This window comes from Amborella trichopoda, chromosome 9 (genome assembly GCF_054954075.1).
Source record: "Amborella trichopoda isolate Santa Cruz 75 chromosome 9, AtrichopodaSantaCruz75HAP2 v2.0, whole genome shotgun sequence".
NCBI lineage: Eukaryota > Viridiplantae > Streptophyta > Magnoliopsida > Amborellales > Amborellaceae > Amborella > Amborella trichopoda.
Genome location: NC_142344.1, coordinates 56,739,739 through 56,764,119, shown reverse-complemented (window position 1 = coordinate 56,764,119; position 24,381 = coordinate 56,739,739). Strand labels below are relative to the sequence as shown.

The window sequence follows — 24,381 nt, the reverse complement described above, 5'->3', positions numbered from 1 at the left end:
ATCTATAATCAAGAAACTTTTTAGGTATTTGGATACGATAGAAAAGGAAAGGCTTTTGACAGCAAGGCCGAGGATACATATATATATATATATATATATATATATGAAGATGCTAGGGGGAGCCCACTAGCTCATGGAATAGTATAAGCCCAATGGCCCAGATTGAATCTAGGCCGATCAGACGGTCAGGACTGTATATTGGTAATATAATTTTAATATTTTTTATATAAATCCAAATAGCATGAAATTTGAAACATAAACTCTTCTCATCAAGGCACACCTAATAAAAATATCAAAAAAAAAATTGCATAAATTAAATTGACCAAAATATTTTTATTAGATTCTACTATTCTTGAATAATAGATGCTCCAAATTTCAAGTAATTTGGATTTGTAGAAAAAAATTAAAATTCAATTACGAAATACAATTGTGATCATTAGATCGGTCCAAATTCAATCTGGGCCGTTGGCTTTTTCCATATATATATATATATATATATATATATATATATATATATGGAAAAGTCTTTCCAACAACTATAGGCTAAAATATATAGGCTAAAATAAATAGTGATTTCGCCTACCGTCATCACCGTACAAATTTCATCGCGCAGTCACGATTGTCCGGTAGTGTTTTACTTATAATTTTTTTTCTACAAATCGGAATGACCTGAAATTTGGAGGGTATGTACATCTTACTGAAGTGCATCTAATAAAAATGTAAAAAACATTATCCGCAAAAAATAAATTGACCAAAATACTCCGAAACTTTTTTAGGGTATTTTGGTCAATTGTTTTCATGTAAAATATTTTTTTTTACAATTTTTGAAGATTACCCTATTTTTTATGAACACACGCTCCAAATTTCAAGTCATTCTGATTTGTAAAAAAAAATAAAAATTGAAACACTACCGAACAATCGTAACTGCGCGATGAACTTTGGACGGTGATAGGGGTAGGCGAAATCACTGTTTATTTTCGCCTATAGGCGTTGCGTAGTGTTTTCCTATATATATATATATATATATATATATATATATATATATATATATATATATATATATATATATATATGTATATCCTGTTTTTTGGTCAAGATTGTTAACCACTATATAAAACTTTAAAGGGAGAAGCATAGTCTGGATTATATCCTTTGCCCCCCCTCTAAAAGGTCTTCTTCTCTCTTTACTGATGTGTGCTAAGTTGGTATCAGAGCCAGGGTTGTTAAGAAATTAAAAATTTAAATAACAAAGGAATTTAGTAAGGCTAGTCCATATTAGTAAAGTCGTAGTGGCCTATTAATCCTATAAGTCCTAAGAGAGGCACGGTTAAGGCATTATGCCTATTGACTCACTAAGAGACGCTACTAAATAAGAGTGTTATTTAAATGGCTGGTTTTTTAAGAACATTGTCTCACAAGTCTACTAGTAGTGGTAAGCTTAGAATAAATAATAGTGAGGAAGTAGTAATAATAATATAGAAAAACAACGCCAAAATGGGAATATCCCTAGAGTCCCCTCCTGTGATGTATACCGAAAAGGATCTTTTGAATTTAAAAGTGATTATATTATAAAAACAGTTGAAAAAACCATCCCAGTTAATGAATCTCAAAACATATTCAAGTTTTTGTCTAAATCTCTAATTGAAGATCATCAGAAGAGAAGGTACAACTATTTGCATATAGGTTTAATTCAGGTTGCAATAAAACCTTTAATTAGAACAGGGTTAAATAACTCTGTACTCTTATGCCTGAGAGATGGTAGGCATAGAAAATTCACTAATTCCTTAGTAGGAATTGTAGAATCAAGTCTCGGTGAAGGACCTATTTATTTTAATTGTTTTCCAAACTTTACAGTTTCTTTAACAGATAAAAGTATACTAACGGTTTAACTTTAAACCTAAAGACTCAAGGGTTTGATATGGATATTGGATCCCAAAATCTTGCCATAGTCTATAGGATATGCTATAAGGCTATTGACTACGCTATGTCCAGATGTTAAAAAGATTGATGAAAAGGGACAAACAACATTTTTTCATAGTAATGTTGGAAAATCAAATTTAATTACTCCCAAGACTATTACTTGGAATAAAATCAGGTTACCTGATAGGTGGAACCTACAAAATGAGGGTCAACCTAGACCTCTAGAAAATAAGGAGGTTGAACAAATAATTGAAAAAGAAAAAAGTGAAATTGAAATCCAGTTTAGCCCAAAAAGGAAAGCAAGGATAAATACAGCAGATGGTCATGACAGGCTTCCCCCTAAGACTTCATGCTCTTCTATCCCTCAGAGAGAGCATGAAAGAGATCATGAAATAATTAATTTAGAAGGACTGAGGACTACACATGGACAGTTCCAGCGACCTTATTACAGGGTTGAAACTCCTAGATCTTCGAGATACCAGGAAATCCAACTACTCCTACATTCTCGGATGTGGTATTTGATCTTAGTGTTCTTATTAAAGAACAAAATTTTGAAATGGATAAAGTTGCTCTAAAAAGAGACTTTTACTCTGAAGAAAATTGGGAAATAGGAGAATGGTACCAAATTGAGTTTAAAGAAAAACTCATAATCAAATTCTATGAAAAATATAAATGAACATAAAATTATTTAAATAGTTAGAATATTCCAGTTTTATATTAGTTTGTGCTAAGTTGGTATCAAAGCCAAGTTTGTTAAGAAATTGAAATTTTAAATAACAAAGGAATTTAGTAAGGCTAGACTAGATCAGTAAAGTCGCAATGGCCTATTAATCCTGTAAGTCCTAAGAGAGGCAAGGTTAAGGCATTGTTCATGTTGATACTCGCTAAGAGACACTATTAAATATATATATATATATATATATATATATATATATTACAATGATTCAAAAAGCAGAACGCCCAGAGCCTAGGCGGTCAAAAAGGCCTGGGCGCATCGCCCAAGCCTAGGCGGCCAATCTGGGCGGACGCCCAGCCCTGGGCGAGGCCTGCGCCCCACTCAAGGGTGGAAATTGATTTTTGTAGTGGTAATTTTGATCATTTTTTGTTTTTAAGGGCCAAAATTTAGGGTTTTAGATTCATTTGAACCCTAAAACTTGTTGGAGCCAATTTTAGAGAGAGAAAGCCCCCAAAAATATAGTTTTTGGTGAATTTTTTAGGATCAAAGGGTATCTCAAAGTTAACAAAAATTGATAAAAACATCACCCATTTATATTAGATTTACTTTTTGACGTTTTGCAAAGTTATTAGGGGGTTTTTTAGAAGATTTTGAGTATTTAAAAGCATCTTTGAGGTGGAAGTTTGAAGATTGAGCAATCAAACTCAAAGTAAGTGATTTTTTTTTATTGCTTTAGTAATTTGCATTATTTTTTAGATGTCTTCTTCGAGATCTAATAGAAGTAGTGATCCCGGTTGCAAATATGGCTATAACCCAGATCCTAAGGATAAAAATTGCATAAGATGCAAGTTTTGTGAAAAAGATACAAAAGGGGGCATAAACTGGTTCAAGAAACATCTTGCCGGTATCAGGGGGGATGTTGCCCCATGTAAAAAGACTCTTGATGCTGTTAAAGAGGAAATAAATAATTTTTTGAACATGGTGAAAATGAAAAAAGATGAGAGATTTGCCTCTATAGCAGAGATTAGGTCTAGGGTTCGGGTCAATTTTGATGATGATGATAGTGATAAGGAAAGGGAGGGGTGTCAAGAGGTTGAGCAATCCCTTATTAAGGGAAAGGGGAAGGGAGCTGTAATTGTTTTGGTTTTGGGACTAAGAAGCCTCGGGTTAGAGGCCCTATGGATAGTTTTTTACCTCGGCCTGATCCTGAGGTTGCAGGAGAGAAAGCAAAAAAGCAAACCACCATTGAAAATAGAATCAAGAAGGAAGAGAGAGATAGAGCTGCGTATTATCTTATTACATGATTTTATGAGGCCAGCATTCCTTTCAATATCGCTCGTTTAAGCAGCTTCTATGCTGCGATAGAGGCAGTTAGCCAATTTAGCCCTGGGATAAAACCCCCAACCACATATGAGCTTTCAGAGCCTTTTTTAAAAAAGGCAGTGAGTACCACGAAGGAAGCTGTAGAACTTAAGAAGGATGCATGGGCTCAGTTTGGGGTTTCTATTATGACTAATGCTTGGAGTGATAGGAAGAGAAGAAGTCAGATGAATTTGCTTGTGAATTGTCCTGCAGGGGCTGTCTTTTTAAGGTCTATTGATGCCTCTTATCATATCCATGATGCCCATTACATATTTCAAGTGATAGAGAAGGGAATCAAGGAGGTTGGGGAGCATCTTGTTGTACAGGTTGTCACAGACAATGCTGCTCCTAATGTTAGAGCATCTAATTTGTTAGGCATAGCTTATCCTAGAATCTTTTGGACACCGTGTGCAGCACATTGTATAGACTCATGCTTGAGGCTCTTGGCGGTTTAACTCAGATATCAGGTGCAGTGAAGAAGGCCAAGTTAGTTACAAATTTCATTTATAGCCACCATCGCACCCTCAGCATGATGCATACCTTTACAAAGAAGAAAGAGATTGCGAGGTCTAGGGTCACGAGATTTGCGACCTGGTACTTATGCTTAGATAGCATACATTCGAGGAGAGTGCAGTTGAGACAAATGTTTATCTCAGATGAGTGGAAAGCATGCAAGTAGTCTAACGATCAGGTTGGAAAGAAGGTGAGAGATATTATACTTTCGAAGGCTTTTTGAAGAGGGGTGAAGACGCTCTTATGGTATTTTTTCCTCTTGTCAAAGTCCTTCGCATGTTTGATAGTGACAAGCCTTCTATGGGTTACATATATGATGCTATGGAGAAATGCAAAAGAGAGAGCCCAAAATTTCAATGATAAAAAAACCCGCTACAAGCTTGTTTTTTAGATTATTGATGAGAAGTGGGATAGGCAGCTACATCGGCCATTGCATGCAACTGATTATTATTTGAACCCAGCTTTTATTTATATTGACAAGGATATACAAACAAATAACATAATTATGAATGGATTTAATGAGTGTGTAGAGGTGCTAGTCCCTGATCCTGATATGCAGGATATCATATGCGCTGATGAGCTGATAACTTACAAATGCTCATTAAAGTCTTTTGGAAGTCCAATGGCGATGAGGCAAAGGGCCAAAATTGATCTAGGTATTAATAATATTCTTAAGTTCATCAAGTTCAAGTAATCAAGTAATTCTATTATTTATTTATGATTTTATTCTATATCTTTGCAACCCATTGGTGAAGCCAACATGGGTTTAGTTCTCCAAATTTACAAAAGTTGGCCATTCGGATCTTAAGCCTAACCACTTCTTCATCCGGTTGTGAGCGCAATTGGAGTACTTTTGAAAGGATAAGGCCGTAAGGGTAATTTGTATAATTTTATAAATAATACATGAACCATAGATATTAGATTTTAATTAGTTTCATACTTTCATTTGATTTTGTTAGATTCATACAAAAAAAAGGAACAGGCTTCAATCAAAGAGGCTCAGTGGCCTAATCTATGTCAAGTATAATCGATTCTTAGAGGACAGGTTTCCTAAGAGAGACCCCATCAGATCAAAAAATATGGACCATGTTAAGGAGTGATTAGTTGATGATGATGGCCTGGGGGGTCCAGGCTGCTTAGGAACCGCTTAGCGCTTTTTGAAAAACTATATATATATATATATACATACGGGAAAGGTTGGCGTTAGCCCACGGACAAATAGCTATAATGTTAACCAACGGCCCAGATTGAATTAGGGCCGATCTGGCGGTCACGACCACATTTCATATTTGAATTTTCATTTTTTTCTCTTGATCCAAATCATTTGAAATTTTAGGCATTCATTCTTCTCATCAGGGCACACTTAATAAAAATATTAAAAAAATAATTCACATAATATAAATTGACCAAAATACCCCTAAAAAGTGTCAGGGGTATTTTGGTCAATTTATTTTTTACATATTATTTTTTTAATATTTTTAGTAGATTCTACTATGTTTAAAGAATAGACACTCAAAATTTCAAGTGATTTGAATTTGTAGAAAAAATAAAAATTCAAATACAAAATACAATCGTGGCCAATGGATCGGGCTTAGATTAAATTCCTAACGCCTATAGGAGAAAATGAAAAGTGATTTCACCTACCCTCATCACCGTTCAAAGTTTATCGCACGGCCACGATTGTCCTGTAGTGTTTCATTTTTCATTTTCTTTTCTACAAATCGGAATGACCTGAAATTTGGAGCATATGTACATCTTAATGAAGCGCACCAAATAAAAATATAAAAAAAATAATTCGAGAAAAATAAATTGACCAAAATACCCCTGAAACTTGTCAAGGGTATTTTGGTCGATGTTTTTCATGTAAAATATTTTTTTGATATTTTTCGTAGATTCACCTATTTTTGATGAACACACGCTCCAAATTTCAGGTAATTCCGATTAGTATAAAAAAAAATGAAAAATAAAATATTACCGGACAATCGTGACCGTGCGATGAACTTTGGATGGTGATGAGGGTAGGTGAAATCATTGTTCATTTTCGCCTATAGGCGTTTTATAGTATATTCCTATATATATATATATATATATATATATATATATATATATATATATATATATATATATATATATATATAATCGCCAATTAAACCAGAATCGGATACTTACGCAATACAATTATTCAAAATGAATATCAATAATAGCAATAAAAGAAAATTGCCAATGGAGATTGTCCCGACTATATTTGACTCTCCTCTAAATACTTACCCACTTTTATCTCCAGCACGATCAATCAATTACCCAGAATATTCATCTCAACCAAAATCCACTCCAGTTTTCACCCTTGCATCTATTCCCAATAAATCCTGTAACCCAAATAAATCAGTATTCGAAGAAACTGCTTTCTTGGTAGATATTACCATTGATGACAAGCATATCCATATAGACCCAAATAAATTAGCCCCTCTATATTTAGAAAACCACCTCTATCCTTCAAACGGCAACAAGACCAGAGAATGGTACGAAGTTGTCCTCTTAGAAACTGGATCTATGTCAATAGTTCATTTTTTCAATCCCAATACAAAAATAATTAGATATTCGAAAATACAGATACGAAAATTATTATCATATGATGATTGGGGATGTAGCCCATCCCAAGGCAGAAAGCTTCAAGCCCCTGAATTTCAATACAAATCATATTGATATACTGAATATTTAGATGCATGGCATAAAGTGTTCGCATATCAAAACCTAAATAATTCCCATACATGGTTTATTTAGAAAAAAATGCCTGTTTTGAAAGATTCCCTAGTTGGTTTCGATATTGGTTTCTAATTTGGGGATCAGGAACTCAGATATTGCCAGATCCCTTTAAAAAAGCTCAAACAGCCTTTGCTGAATACAATGGAGTGGATGATGATATTGACTATCATCTGTATTTTATGACTACATACCAGATACCATGGATAGTAAAATGGGAATATAGGTTCAATGAAAATATTCATAATAATTTCGAATATATACCACGATTGGGAAAAAGAATATCAATTCGATGGTGAGATGTTTTTAACATGGACCCAAATATGATAAAACCTAAACGAATACTTCCTGCCACTCATGATTGTCAGAATACTCCTAAATTTGACCCAAATACTTTCGTCGAATATATAAGACAAATGCAAAGACAATACCCCAGAGCTCCTAAAGATGAATTGGAAAATCAGCTATTGAAGATCATTCAAGAAGAAACTTCTGAAGCTACCGCTTCTCCGTCTGAGCCTGATGATGACTTCAGCCAAAGACTCGAATAGCCCGGCTCAGCCCAACAACCGGTCATGTCACTGTGAAGCCACCTGTACAGCTATCCAGACGAATTTATAAAAGGACAAAAAAGAAGTCGCCAGATGGCATCCGCCGTACGACAAAAGATGCCTTCCGTACTATATGGCCGACAGAAGATATTTTACTTTTTCTTTAAGTCGTGTCATGTACAAAAGTAATTTTTACTTTTTTTTTATTCGTCTCAAGTCGTGTCATGTCTTTATCTTTAAGTCACATCAGACTTTAAAGATTCCCTTATTTCTTATCCACTTCGCCAGCTGACCTCTGTGAGTGCAATACCAGCTCACCATACCCTTTCTGTCTTATCCAACTGGCCAGCTTACCTCTACGAGTGTGATGACAGCTCACAACTCCACCAATAAGATTCCTTTCTGTCCTATCTCTGCTTTACGTCCAATCTTCAAAACGCCAGCTCGACTTACTTGATCACTCAATCCTGCCTATAAATACTTCTCCACTCCATTTAAATCATCGGGGAATTCTCACCTTCTCTCTCTCTTTGCTCTGAAGAGCTCTGCCTGTTCTCTCTCTCTCTAAAGCTTCAGTGCTCTCTAGCCTATCTACCCGATCCCTGCAAGGCAAGCCTTTCACAAGTAAGATCTTTCCGTTAGTCTTTATTTTCTATGTGTGACTGTAATATACATAAGTTACTATCGTTCTGTCCGGACGAATGGCAACACTTTTCAAGTTCTGCCTTTGTAATTTAAGTAACACACCGTCTGTATTTTGTATCTGTTTGTTGTACTGTTTACAGTACTTTGTTTAAATCTGTATCTATACTGTCTGTTTCAATAAAATTGTTTATATTATTGTCATGCAGTTTAAATTAATATTTAGCATTAAAGTATTAAATAATATGTATACTACTTGAATAATAGTAGATATCTCTGTTATTGCCTTTATTATCATTCTCTTTGCCTTTTTACACTACTTGTCTCTGTTTAGATCATTGTTAGATTATAGAACTATGTTCTCTATGATATTAAGATAAAATTAGAAATTAAGAATTTTAAGAAATTAAGAAAAGTTTTAGATCTTGGTTCACTTTGGTATCAGAGCCAAAGAAAAGGAATCTTATTGGTGAAGTTGTGAGCTGTCATCACACTCAAAGAGGTACGCTGGCAAGTTGGATAAGACAAAAAGGGTATGGTGAACTGGCATTGCACTCACAGAAGTCAGCTGGAGAAGTGGATAAGAAATAAGGGAATCTTTAAAGTCAGATGTGACTTAAAGATAAAGACATGACACGACTTGACATGAATAAAAGAAAAAGTAAAAGTTACTTTTGTACATGACACGACTTCAAGAAAAAGTAAAATATCTTCTGTCGGCCATATAGTACGGAAGGCATCTTTTGTCGTACGGCGGATGCCATCTGGCGACTTCTTTTTTGTCCTTTTATAGATTCGTCTGAATAGCTGTACAGGTGGCTTCACAGTGACATGACCGGTTGTTGGGCTAAGCCGGGCTATTCGGGTCTTTGGCTGAAGTCATCATCAGGCTCAGACGGAGAAAGAGGTAGCTTCAGAAGTTTCTTCTTGAATGATCTTCAATAGCTGATTTTCCAATTCATATTTAGTAGCTCTGGGGTATTGTCTTTGCATTTGTCTTATATATTCGACGAAAGTATTTGGGTCAAATTTAGGAGTATTCTGACAATCATGAGTGGCAGGAGGTATTCGTTTAGGTTTTATCATATTTGGGTCCATATTAAAAACATCTCACCATTGAATTGATATTCTTTTTCCCAATCGTGGTATATATTCGAAATTATTATGAATATTTTCATTTAACCCACATTCCCATTTTACTATCCATGGTATCTGGTATGTAGCCATAAAATACAGATGATAGTCAATATCATCATCCACTCCATTGTATTCAGCAAAGGCTGTTTGAGCTTTTTTAAAGGGATCTAGCAATATCTGAGTTCCTGATCCCCAAATTAGAAACCAATATCGGAACCAACTAGGGAATCTTTAAAAAACAGGCATTTTTTTCTAAATAAACCATGTATGGGAATTATTTAGGTTTTGATATGCGAACACTTTATGCCATGCATCTAAATATTCAGTATATCGATATGATTTGTATTGAAATTCAGGGGCTTGAAGCTTTCTGCCTTGGGATGGGCTACATCCTCAATCATCATATGATAATAATTTTCGTATCTGTATTTTCGAATATCCAATTATTTTTGTATTGGGATTGAAGAAATGAACTATTGATATAGATCCAGTTTCTAAGAGGACAGCTTCGTACCATTCTCTGGTCTTGTTGCCATTTGAAAGATAGAGGTGGTTTTGTAGATATAGAGGGGCTAATTTATTTGGGTCTATATGGATATGCTTGTCATCAATGGTAATATCTACCAAGAAAGCAGTTTCTTCGAATACTGATTTATTTGGGTTATTGGATTTATTGGGAACAGATGCAGGGGTGAAAACTGGAGTGGATTTTGGTTGAGATGAATATTCAGGGTAATTGATTGATCGTGCTGGAGATAAAGGTGGGTAAGTATTTAGAGGAGAGTCGGATATAGTCGGGACAATCTCCATTGGCAATTTTCCTTTATTGCTATTATTGATATTCATTTTGAATAATTGTATTGCGTAAGTATCCGATTCTGGTTTAATTGGCGGTAGATCCCTTCCCCCTGCAAAAATTCACAGGTAAGAAAATCAGGAAGAGAATTGGAAGAGCCATGAAGATGTTCAATTGTAAAATCGAAAGAAGATAAAATTGCTTGCCAACGAGCAAAGATTTGTTTCGACACAAGATTTTGAACATCCTTTTGCAAAATATCTCGGGCTGATTTACAATCAGTTCTAATAAGAAATGAAGTATTAATAATATCACTTTGAAATTTATTTACACAATGAACAATAGCTAAAATTTCTGTTTTAATTGTGAAATAGTTTTGTTATGTAGAATTCCATGCTTTAGATGTATAGCGTACTAATTGTTCTTTATTTTTTAGTTTTTGTTTAAGGATTCCTCCTAAACCAAGTTCGAAGGCATCGCATTCAATAATTTTAGAAGCATTAGGGTCTGATAAGTCTAAACAAGGTAATTCTTTTGATTAGCTTTTAAGAATTCGAATAGCATTAGTATGCTGATCCGTCCATTTTGGAGGATTCTTTTTTAAGCGATCATATAATGGTTTAGCAATGATAGCAAAATCTTTTATAAAATCAGAAATATAATTTAGGCGTCTTAGAAATCGTTGCAATTCAACTTTATTAAGAATAGTATTAGGAAATTTGGTGGAAAATTCAATGGCTCGATCAATGGGAATAGTCGTCCCTTGGAATATATTATGACCTAAAAATCTGATTTTAGTTTGGCAGAGATTCATTTTCTTTGCAAAAACTACAAGTCCTGTATTTTTTACAGTATTGAGAAAAATATTTAGATGTTTAAAGTGTTGATGAATATCAGTTGAAAAAATTACAACATCATCAATATAAACTAGCATATATGTCATATAAGGGTTAAAAACTTCATTCATAATTTTTTGGAATTCAGATGGTGCATTCTTTAGACCGAATGGCATTACATTCCATTCGTATTGCCAAATGGAACATTGAAGGCTGTTTTATAGCGATCTTTTTCATTTATTTATATTTGCCAGTAACCTGATTTACGATCAAATTTTGAAAAAATGCAAGCATTTACTAACCTATCTAATAAATCTTTTTTATTAAGGATAGGATATTTGATCCATTTGAGGACTTTATTTAATGGTTTATAATGAATAACAAATCTTGGAACTCCTCGCTCCTTTTCAGCATTATTTTCTACATAAAAGGCGGCACAACTCCATGGAGTTGTGCTTGGCCTAATTAATCCTTTTTGTAAAAGAGTCTTTATTTCTGTAAGACAGATTTCTAATATTTTTGAATTCATCTGAATTGGACGTGCTTTTGTTGGTATTTTATTTTCAGAAAATCCTTCTTCATATGGAAGAGACACTATATGTTTTTGTCTATTCCAAAAGGCATTCGGCAAACCACTACATATTTCTTTTTCAAATTGTTGTTTTAGATTTTCTATTTTTTATTTTATTTCAAGAAGTAATAGTTGGTTCTCAACTGCTTTATATTTTATCTCAGCTTTGAGCTGATATAAAAAATTCTCTTTATTTTGTATATTTTGTTTTATATTATTTATTTCTTTTATCTTTGGTTTATCAATAAATTCAAATTTCACTTTTATTCCTTCAATCATTAATTCTAATCCAATATGATCTATAACAATAGGATATAGCATACTGATAAAAGGAGTGCCTAAAATAACAGCTTGGTTAAATTCTTTTACCACGATAAATGGTAACTCTAGACAGATGCCATTATTGCATATGGCAGCATTTGATAATTTATAATTTATTTTTAATTTACTTCCATCAGTTGTATTTAAAACTTGAGTAGTTTTATCAAAATATTTCGTAGGAAGGAGTCCCTCATTTATACAGTTCAAATCGGCACCTGAATCTATCAAGGCCATGGTTTGAAAATGGTATTCATTTGGACTATGATTTTTACTAAGGTATACCATTTTTTATTTAATATTTTATTGATTAGGTTTAACTGAGGCTCCTGTTTATTGATTGAAGATTCTGGTTGATCTATTATTTTATCATTGTTTAGTAGTTCATCAAATTCTATTTCTTCATCTTCGGAAGGATTATCGATCAACTGATTGTTTAATTCTAATAACTTAATCCTATTTTTTAAATTATTAAGTTCAGATTTCACTTCATTAACTTCGTATTTTAATTCAGCAATAGTAGGTTCTTTATGAATGATTTTTTTCTGACCAATTCTTTTAAGGATTTCAGAGAAGCTAAATTCTTCTGGTGGTTTAAATAATGGAGTTGGTTTATTCCTGGCTTTTTCTATTTGAATATATTGGCTGAGTATTGTTCGTTTATCTTCAGTGTTTGGTATTTTATCTATAATTTCTAGAATTAAATTGTCTTCTTTAGTAAGAGTATGACAGGCACATTGGTCGTTTTTTGAAGGTGTCTCATTTAATAAATCTTCATCTTTTATTATTCCTATGTCTGATTCTTCATCTGAAGTTTCTGAATATGAGGAAGAAGTTGTACTAATATCATTATCTTTATCATATAATTGAATAATTTCATATAATTGATTTCGTACATTTTCATCTAATATTAGAAATTCTATCTTCTTTTTTACATTACAATTATTTTTATAGTGTCCTAATTTTTCACATTTATAGCATCTAGGTATTTTTCTTTTATGACTTTTATATTTAGAATTTTCTTTAGGATTTTGTTCATATCTTTTGTATTTATTTTCCTTATATCCTTTTTTGTAGGATTTATGTCTCTTTTCTGGTTTTATTCGTTTCTGAGGTTTATTTTAAGAAAGATTTAGATTATATCCGAATTGTTCACAAAAATCACCAAGTTCTTTATGACTAGTCATCTTTTGTTTATCTAGTTGTCTTTTGAGTTTTAAGTCAGTACAAAAGGCTAAGCCTTCTGCACATATTTCGACTGATAATTCGCCGAGAGTATAGAGTGAATATGGTATGATCCCCCCATTTTTGGTCTTAAGTCGAATGCGGACTTTTTCAGCAAAGAGATAGGGAAGACCAGAAATAAATTTTTCTTTCCAATGATCGGCACTACTATCTTCACGAATAAGAAGACGAGAGAAGAAAACATCTTTATACCATTTATAGTGAGAAAGAGTTGGACATTTAAGATTAGAAAGGAGGTCTTCTGATCTAGCTTCTAATAGGGCAGTACTTCCAACAAAGTGTAAGGTTGAGGGTATTAACAGCATCGTTGTCGGCTTGGACAATGTCTTGATTGAATTTATTTTTTATATATGATTGTTTAGTGGCAGTTAATATTTGTTGTTTCGATGTATCATTAAGATGGAAGTCCCACCATCCTCTGAGCCAACCAGTAAATCCACAGATAATAGCTTTGGCTACATCTTGGTCATGGGCTCCAAAGACCTTGCATGCAGTGGCATACATGGTCATGTGTTTCATTGTATCAAGAACCTGAAGTTCAGACATTTCGTCTATATTCCAATTAACAATAGTTTTTCCTGAATAAGATACAGTATGGGATATAAGGTCTTCTTCAAATTGTATATCAACTGGGGTAGGTCTATGATGGTACATTCTAGATTGAGATGTGAGTCTCATTTTTCTACCATAATCTATTCGGTTGATATTATCTTCTTAAATAAAAGCATTTTTTATATTAGAAATAGTATTATGAATTTCAAGTATTTCTTGTAACACCATAGCTTCTGGTTCTGTTATCTTTATGGATTCTTGAATTTTAGTTTTTCCTTTAACCTGGATATCTAGATTCGATAATTTGGTAATTAATTGCTGCATTAATTCAGAAGGATGTTCTTCTTTCATTTGAAATCCTTCTTTATTAATTAAAGGAGGAGGTTTAAATAATATTGCTTTTTTCTTTTCTTCAATTTTTTCTTGAGGTTGCCTAATAATATTTTCGATCCTGGTGGTCTGTTTTCCTATATGGTTTGTAAACATAAATTTGTATAATTATTTTGTTCTAATATATGAGGTAATAATTCTATTTTATGATAATGTTCTCCCGGAAGTGTTTTATATGGAGTAGCTATAGTTTCTAATTCTTCTTTTCCTTGGATTTTTATACTTTCTTCACGAGGATGAATACTTCGAATCTGTTTCTTTTAACCAGTAATATATGTTTGATATTGATTTTCAAGGGTATGAAGTTTATTGTATTCAGGGATTTTTACTCTTTTTAAAAGTAATGTAGTTTTAAGCCCTTCAAAAAATCCTAAGTTTATTTTTTCCTTTTTTAAGAATTGATTATATTTTTTATGAGTCATGTGAATTAATTCTTTTGAGAATGTAGATAAGTACCAATTTCGAAAGTCTTTGTTGTTTTCGCTTAAATAATCGTTTTTTATATAATCTTTATTTATTTTATCTTTCTTTTGCAATGTTAACAATTGAAAATGTTGATCTGGAGTATTAGTACTTAGTGGATGATATACAGGTTTGTGTATATTATCCTGAGTTCTAATTAATCCTTGTATTTCAAGTTCTGAAGATGATGCAATGTCAGGTCTGGATATACTAGATACAGATCTTCTAGATGATAAGAAATTGGCAGAATTTCTGGACAAGGAAGATAATTATCGTCTTTTATTTTTAAAGAAGGAATTCTTTTATTGAATAATATTTCTACTTCTCCATCCATATTTTCAATTATTTAATTCGGAATTTTATTTTGGCGAGTTTTAATTGCAGGATTTGAAGTCTGAATTTTCCATTCTTGTGGAAGTTGTATTTGTGACCATTGTATTGTTTTAAGAATAATAACATTTGATCTTTCAGTATTTGTTTGAAAGAAAGTAGTTTGTCCTTTTGTGTCTATTTGTATAACATTTGGACTTAAAGTGGTCATTACTTTATAATATATTCGATAAATGATAGCTATATTTTGTGATCCGTGTAACATATCAAATCCTTGAGTTTTAATATTTAAAGTTAGTACTTTAAGTAAATTAGGGTCATGTAATGATATAGCATAATTAGGAAAGCATTATATTTTACAGTATTGAGAAAAATATTTAGATGTTTAAAGTGTTGATGAATATCAGTTGAAAAAATAAGAACATCATCAATATAAACTAGCTTATATGTCATATGAGGGTTAAAAACTTCATTCATAATTTTTTGAAATTCAGATGGTGCATTCTTTAGACCGAATGGCATTACATTCCATTCGTATTGACCAAATGGAACATTGAAGGTTGTTTTATAGCGATCTTTTTCATTTATTTGTATTTGCCAGTAACCTTATTTAAGATCAAATTTTGAAAAAATGCAAGCATTTACTAACCTATCTAATAAATCTTTTTTATTAGGGATAGGATATCTGCTCCATTTGAGGACTTTATTTAATGGTTTATAATTAATAACTAATCTTGGAACTCCTCATTCCTTTTCAGCATTATTTTCTACATAAAAGGCGGCACAACTCCATGGAGATGAGCTTGGCCTAATTAATCCTATTTGTAAAATAGACTTTATTTTTGTATGACAGATTTCTAATATTTTTGAATTCATCTAAACTGGACGTGCTTTTGTTGGTATTTTATTTTCAGAAAATCCTTCTTCATATGGAAGAGACACTATATGTTTTTGTCTATTCCAAAAGGCATTCAGCAAATCACTACATATTTCTTTTTCAAATTGTTGTTTTAGATCGTGCTGCAGAGAGTATGACAGGCACATTGGTCGTTTTCTGAAGATGTCTCATTTAATAAATCTTTATCTTTTATTATTCCTATGTTTGATTCTTCATCTGAAGTTTCTGAATATGAGGAAGAAGTTATACTAATATCATTATCTTTATCATATAATTGAATAATTTCATATAGTTGATTTCGTACATTTTCATCTAATATTAGAGCTTCTATCTTCTTTTTTACATTACAATTATTTTTATAGTGTTCTAATTTTCAACATTTATAGCATCCAGGTATTTTTCTTTTATACCTTTTATATTTAGAATTTTCTTTAGGATTTTGTTCATATCTTTTGTATTTATTTTTCTTATATCCTTTTTTGTAGGATTTGTGTCTCTTTTCTGGTTTTATTCGTTTATGGGGTTTATTTTGAGAAAGATTTAAGATTATATGCGAATTGTTCACAAAAATCACCAAGTTCTTTATGACCAGTCATCTTTTGTTTATCTAATTGTCTTTTGAGTTTTAAGTCAGTACAAAGGGCTAAGCCTTCTACACATATTTCGGCTGATAATTCGCCGAGAGTATAGAGTGGATATGGTATGATCCCCCCATTTTTGGTCTTAAGTCGATTGCGGACTTTTTCAGCAAAGAGATAAGAGAGACAAGAAATACATTTGTCTTTCCAATGATCGGCACTACTATCTTCACGAATAAGGAGACGAGAGAAGAAAACATCTTTATACCATTTATAGTGAGAAAGAGTTGGACATTTAATATTAGAAAGGAGGTCTAGCTTCTAGTAAGGCAGTACTTCCAACAAAGTGTAAGGTTATTGTGTAGATGAGGGTATTAATTAAGTCAGTACAAAGGGCTAAGCCTTCTGCACATATTTCGGCTGATAATTCGCCGAGAGTACAGAGTGGATATGGTATGATCCCCCCATTTTTGGTCTTAAGTCGATTGCGGACTTTTTCAGCAAAGAGATAGGGAAGACCAGAAATAAATTTTTCTTTCTAATGATCGGCACTACTATCTTCACGAATAAGGAGAAGAAAGAAGAAAACATCTTTATACCATTTATAGTGAGAAAGAGTTGGACATTTAAGATTAGAATAAAACCGAAATTCAAATTTATTGATAAACCAAATATAAAAGAAATAACTAATATAAAACAAAATATACAAAATAAAGAGAATTTTTTATATCAGCTCAAAGCTGAGATAAAATATAAAGCAGTTGAGAACCAACTATTACTTCCTGAAATAAAATCAAAAATAGAAAATCTAAAACAACAATTTGAAAAAGAAATATGTAGTGATCTGCCGAATGCCTTTTGGAATAGACAAAAACATGTAGTGTCTCTTCCAAATGAAGAAGGATTTTCTGAAAATAAAATACCAACAAAAGCACGTCCAATTCAGATGAATTCAAAAATATTAGAAATCTGTCATATAAAAATAAAGTCTCTTTTACAAAAAGGATTAATTAGGCAAAGCTCAACTCCATGGAGTTGTGCCGCCTTTTATGCAGAAAATAATGCTGAAAAGGAACGAGGAGTTCCAAGATTTGTTATTCATTATAAACCATTAAATAAAGTCCTCAAATGGATCAGATATCCTATCCCTAATAAAAAAGATTTATTAGATAGGTTAGTAAATGCTTGCAATTTTTCAAAATTTGATCGTAAATCAGGTTACTGGCAAATATAAATAAATGAAAAAGATCGCTATAAAACAGCCTTCAATGTTCCATTTGGTCAATACGAATGGAATGTAATGCCATTCGGTCTAAAGAATGCACCATCTGAATTCCAAAAAATTATGAATGAAGTTTTTAACCCTTATATGACATATATGCTAGTTTATATTGATGATGTTGTAATTTTTTCAACTGATATTCATCAACACTTTAAACATCTAAATATTTTTCTCAATACTGTAAAAAATGCAGGACTTGTAGTTTTTGCAAAGAAAATGAATCTCTGCCAAACTAAAATCAGATTTTTAGGTCATAATATATTCCAAGGGACGACTATTCCCATTGATCGAGCCATTGAATTTTCCACCAAATTTCCTGATATTATTCTTAATAAAGTTGAATTGCAACGATTTCTAAGACGCCTAAATTATATTTCTGATTTTATAAAAGATTTTGCTATCATTGCTAAACCATTATATGATCGCTTAAAAAAGAATCCTCCAAAATGGACGGATCAGCATACTAATGCTATTTGAATTCTTAAAAGCTAATCAAAAGAATTACCTTGTTTAGACTTATCAGACCCTAATGCTTCTAAAATTATTGAATGCGATGCCTTCGAACTTGGTTTAGGAGGAATCCTTAAACAAAAACTAGAAAATAAAGAACAATTAGTACGCTATACATCTAAAGCATGGAATTCTACATAACAAAACTATTCCACAATTAAAACAGAAATTTTAGCTATTGTTCATTGTGTAAATAAATTTCAAAGTAATATTATTAATACTTCATTTCTTATTAGAACTGATTGTAAATCAGCCCGAGATATTTTGCAAAAGGATGTTCAAAATCTTGTGTCGAAACAAATCTTTGCTCGTTGGCAAGCAATTTTATCTTCTTTCGATTTTACAATTGAACATCCAGACAAATCTATAAAAGGACAAAAAAGAAGTCGCCAGATGGCATCCGCCGTACGACAAAAGATGCCTTCCGTACTATATGGCCGACAGAAGATATTTTACTTTTTCTTTAAGTTGTGTCATGTACAAAAGTAACTTTTACTTTTTCTTTTATTCGCGTCAAGTCGTGTCATGTCTTTATCTTGAAGTCACATCTGACTTTAAAGATTCCCTTATTTCTTATCCACTTCGCCAGCTGACCTCTGTGAGTGCAATGTCAGCTCACCATACCCTTTCTGTCATATCCAACTTGCCAGCTTACCTCTACGAGTGTGATGACAGCTCACAACTCCACCAATAAGATTCCTTTCTATCCTATCTCTGCTTTACGTCCAATCTTCAGAACGCCAGCTCGACTTACTTGATCACTCAATCCTGCCTATAAATACTTCTCCTCTCCTTCATTTGAATCATCGGAATTCTCACCCTCTCTCTCTCTTTGCTCTGAAGAGCTTTGCCTGTTCTCTCTCTCTCTAAAGCTTCAGTGCTCTCTAGCCTATCTACCCGATCCCTACAAATCTTCCAGGCAAGCCTTTCACAAGTAAGATCTTTCCGTTAGTCTTTATTTTCTATGTGTGACTGTAATATACATAAATTACCATCGTTCTGTCCGGACGAATGGCAACACTTTTCAAGTTTCTGCACCGTCAGTATTTTGTATCTGTTTGCTGTACTGTTTACAATACTTTGTTTAAATTTGTATCTATACTATCTGTTTCAATAAAATTGTTTATATTATTGTCATGCAGTTTAAATTAATATTTAGCACTAAAGTATTAAATAATACATATACTACTTGGATAGTAGTAGATATCTCTGTTATTGCTTTTATTATCATTCTCTTTGCCCTTTTATACTACTTGTCTCTGTTATTGCTTTTATTATCATTCTCTTTGCCTTTTTATACTACTTGTCTCTGTTTAGATCATTGTTAAATTATAGCACTATGTTCTCTATGATATTAAGATAAAATTAGAAATTAAGAATTTTAAGAAATTAAGAAAAGTTTTAGATCTTGGTTCACTTTGGTATCAGAGCCATTAGAAATTCTTAAAATTTTATTGTTAGACTATGTTTAGCTGATTATAGTATTTATGAGATAAGATTATAATAAAATTAATCATTTATACGGTAGTCCGAGAGTTAACACTCATTGCCGCCCAGTCGATAAGACCATTTCGGCCAAGGAGAGCCGTTCAGGTTGTTCAAGACGTAAGAGGTTGACTAGAGTCATTATCCGTACCGATAAATGGAGAATTTTATTAAAACCTTATCTAATAAAACACTATCATCTTCTAAAAATACTCTTAAGGGTAAAAAATAAAGAAGAAGTAGTTATAGAAAATGTTGAACAACAGATTCAAAACTGGAACATACCCAAGGTACCAATAACATACGTATATAAAAAATGAAACTTTAATCTAAAAATTGGATATGCCATTAAAACAGTAGAGCAGAGTCTACTCGTTCAAAATGAACAAGAAAATCTTCAATTACTAACCAATAAAATATATATATATATATATATATATATATACACACACAAAATATTTTCTATATTAGCAGAAAATATAGAAAGTTTAATCTATATATCTAATATTTTCTATATCAGATATAATGTTTAATATATATAGTTAAAGTTATAACTTTAAACATATATTTTCTAATTATCTGATAATATTTTAAGACATAACTATATATATTAAACTCGACTACCTATTCACACTTCTTTGATAATTTCATCTTCTATATCAGATATAATAGATATAATGTTTAATATATCTAGTTAAAGTTTTAACTTTAAACATATATTTTCTAATTATTTGATAATATTTTAAGACTTAATTATATATTAAACTAGACTCAGATATGAACTAGACTCCCGTTATTCACACTTCTTTGATAATTTCACCAAAATATGTGACCTATTTGTCAGTTTTTTTCACAAATCAACTTATTGTGATTTTTATTTTTTTTATATTTTTCAAAACAAAAGTTTCCATCTGAGTGTGGTAGAACAGGCCATGCCGATTCAAGTCGACCGGTTCACCAGGTCGATTGGGAACTGATGGATTTCCAGTTCGGTCGCCCGCAGGTTTTTTAAATTCTTATTTGAATAAGGTAAAAGGCCGCTTTCAAGAATCACTGCAAAACGAGGATGCCAATTGCAACCAAAGTTGGGTCTCCTTGGGGTTGCAGCTCCACTTCACTTTTAATTAAGAAGAAACTAAATTTTGTCAAGGATCAACTATTGTAAAAATCTGAAATTATAACCAATCTGAAACAACTAATACCCATATTAAAAAGGAAAAAAAATTTAACTTCAAAGACCACACAATTAGGTGGTACTTGCAAATACTTTTGTGACATGCCCAGCCTTCTCATCTTTGAAGGCATGTATTGCTAGGTGGCACGAAAACCTTGGTGTCAAAAATCGTTACCATGTTTAAGATGTACATAACCATCGCATATTTGTTCAAATTTAAATAGTTGAATAGGGCAATGAGATAAATCCGATAATCCCAAAAAATTTGTTAGAATACACCTTTTAAATTTAAATTAAAATCAAGAGGGAGGGGGCCTCTTTTGAAATCATTATGGTAAGTTACAAAGGGGTGGGCTCTAAGTCTCTCATATTAGAGCCTCCATTTTTACTAACATAGCTATGCACACCTTCCCCTTTTATTGTTTCCTTTTCTCTCTTCTCTGTCTCATCTTTGTTTTGATGCGCACATCTTTGCTTCTCCATACTCATAGAATGCAATTTGACGCATACCTCTTTAACCTCAGGAATTAATGGTAGATAAAAACAAGAAAGTTCATGCATCATGTAAGTGCACGTAAAGACACTAAAAATATGTCATTACATCAATGAGAGAAAGTTAGAAATACCCTCAATGCTATCAACTAGTCAAAATGCTTAGTAGGAACTTCAAGACTTCCCACCAACAGCATAGCTCACAGGAAGACCCTTGGCTTGGGTGGTCAGCACAGCAGGGCCACAATGTGATGTTATGGGTTCCATTCTTACCAGTTAACATGACAAAAAAATTCTGCAGTCCACAAAATAAGATGCCTGAAGGGCATATGTTAACTGGTAAAAATAACATAGCATGGTTTATGGCATATTCATTTCTAGTAGTTGATTTTGAGGACTTTTGGGGACCCAATAGACGAAGTTTGCACCGACATCGATTTGACTTTGATATTTTTAAAGTATTATCATATTCGAAAGAGGGTTTTGATTTTATTTTACTACAACATATTATGTTGCGAATCATGTGTTTTTTCTTTTACCTTTTTTTTCTTTATGATATATTTACATGTTTGGTTGATGATGTGATCTATTTACTTTTTGATTTTGCCTTATTGACTTTGTGTATCGTTTCTAGGCTAGACTTCTAGTTTCCTACAATGATATTTGGGATATCAAGCATTTTAGTGTCTTACAAGTTACAATCTCTTTGAGGCTTGTATCCGTAAATCTGTTATTGGATTGTACTATTACATTTTCGCCTATTTCACGAGGAGTTTGGGGCTCTAAAATTACCCTAACAACTCCCAAAGACTCCCCTGTTTTTTTTGTTTGGGGGGTTCAATTTTGCTGAGGGCACCCTGTCTCAAGGGAGAGGCCTAGGCGGTCAGGCACCCAAATGCCTAATCACCTAAATCCGCATTTTTTAACATTGTTTCTGATGTAGTCTCGATATAGTTTTTTCCAGTCACACAAGATTGCTTTATTTTTCAAAGTTAGACTTCCTCACACCAAGTTTATGTTATAAAGCACTACAACAAGTATCAATCCATGCCTCAAAAATAAAAAACAAGTATCAATCCCCCTAACCACAGCAAAACAACCATATCCTCAACAAAAAAGAAAACGAAAGATTGCATATATTATAAACATCAAGCAAGAAGTTGAGGGACTATTACTTGAAGCTTTTCTAGCTCAGAGTTCAAGCCATCAATAATATCAATTCTTCCCTCGATTCGAAACTGCTCCCAAGAATCAGTAAAATACCAGCAAATCTACAAGCTCCAAGTAAACTGAAAGTGAACTCCTTTGAATGATATAGACCTTTATCTTTATGCCAGGAGCCTAAAGTATTTGATATGCATGGGTCTAGTGTAAAAAAAGAGCAGAGATCAAATTTGGCAATTTCCCCATCACAAACCTTATGAGGATACTGATGCAGGGAGAAAATAAAATTGGAACAATAAAAATAAAATGAAGAAAATCATTGAGAGAATATACCCCAAAAACAAGTTCTACAAGGAATCCACCCAAAAACAAAGTCTACAAGGAATCCACCCAAAAACAAAGTCTACGAGGAATCCATCCCAAAAAGATCTTATCACATTCCCAAAAAGATCTTATCACAAGACCAGAAAATAAAACTGGAATAATAAAAATAAAATAAAGAAAATCATTGAGAGAAAATACCCCAAAAACAAGTTCTGCAAGGAATCCACCCAAAAACAAAGTCTACAAGGAATCCACCCAAAAACAAAGTCTACAAGGAATCCATCCCAAAAAGATCTTATCACAAGACCCACTTAAATCAACTCTCATTCTTTGATTCCCAAAAAGATCTTATCACAAGACCCACTTTATTCAACTCTCATTCTTTGATCTGCCTCTTACCTTTAAATACACTTCAAATAAAATAAATAACTAAAAAAACCCCAAATAAAATAAATTCTCTCTCCCACGTTTTTCTTCTCCCTCCCTATTTTCCCTCTCACGCACAATCTCTCTTCCTATTTTCCCTCTCATGAAAATATCATCTCTCTAGATCTCTCTCCCTATTTTCTCTCTCATGAAAATATTAGCTCTCTTAAAAATTACACACCATATTTGTCCATCTTTATCTTCCCTGTAAATCATCTCTATCTAAATCTCTTATAAATATCTAGGTAAATCTCTCAAATCCATCAACATAAGAAACCTAAATCCCTTTGCCCAATATTAAAATCAACCATATCACCAATCCTACTAAAACTCACGTGCACCCCCACCTTATCTATGCGCACTTTCTAAATTTTTATGAGATACCCAGTTAATCAATTCACGTTTTACAGCTTAGAAACAACATATTGGCCAGACTCCATGTTTCTCCTAGTCTAAAAACTAAGAGTTAGAATCCATAGAGAAAAACATGTGTTCGACTCATGAGATTGCTACTAAAGTGTATCGATAGTGTTGCATGCCTTGAAAGTTCAAACAGACTAAAGAGTGAGAAATGCAAGAAATACAAATCCAAAAAACTGAGTGCTAAGAGAATAGTCACAGAGATAGAGAAAAACATGTGTTCAACTCATGAAATTGCTACTAAAGTGTATCGATAGTGTTAGATGCCTTGAAAGTTCAAACAGACTAAAGAGTGAGAAATGCAAGAAATACAAATCCAAAAACTGAGTGCTAAGAGAATAGTCACAGAGATAATGAGTCTAGAGAGAGAAAAAATGAGGTAATGAAGTCCATAATCTCCACCTTATTTTCCACCCCAAAGATATTAGAAACTGTGGAGTACTTTCTATGTGCCAATGCGATTGTTTATGAATGTTCAAAACTGGAAGCAGGAAAGATAAAATTTCCTGAAAATGTGAAGTATCAAAAGATTTCTCAACATGGGTGCTCATATTTCCATGTCCATTT

At 32.7% G+C, this 24,381-nt stretch overlaps 1 protein-coding gene across 35 annotated transcripts in view; it reads right to left on the bottom strand.

Annotated features, from left to right (window-relative positions):
* Nucleotides 1-24,381, bottom strand: part of LOC18447712 (Pyridoxamine 5'-phosphate oxidase family protein) — a 28,820-nt gene that overhangs the window by 3,498 nt on the left and 941 nt on the right. For 24 of the 35 annotated variants that reach the window (XR_016041627.1, XR_016041626.1, XR_016041632.1 and 21 more), the window contains exon 5: nucleotides 22,656-22,751. The exons of 3 other annotated variants lie outside the window; for them this stretch is intronic. Coding sequence is in view for 16 of the 32 variants with exons in the window: in XM_020675832.2 (XP_020531491.1) it covers nucleotides 22,656-22,751 (96 nt within the window). In the remaining 16 variants the exon portion in view is untranslated. 8 more of the 35 variants (XM_088848384.1, XM_088848385.1, XM_088848387.1 and 5 more) reach the window with 6 other exon arrangements.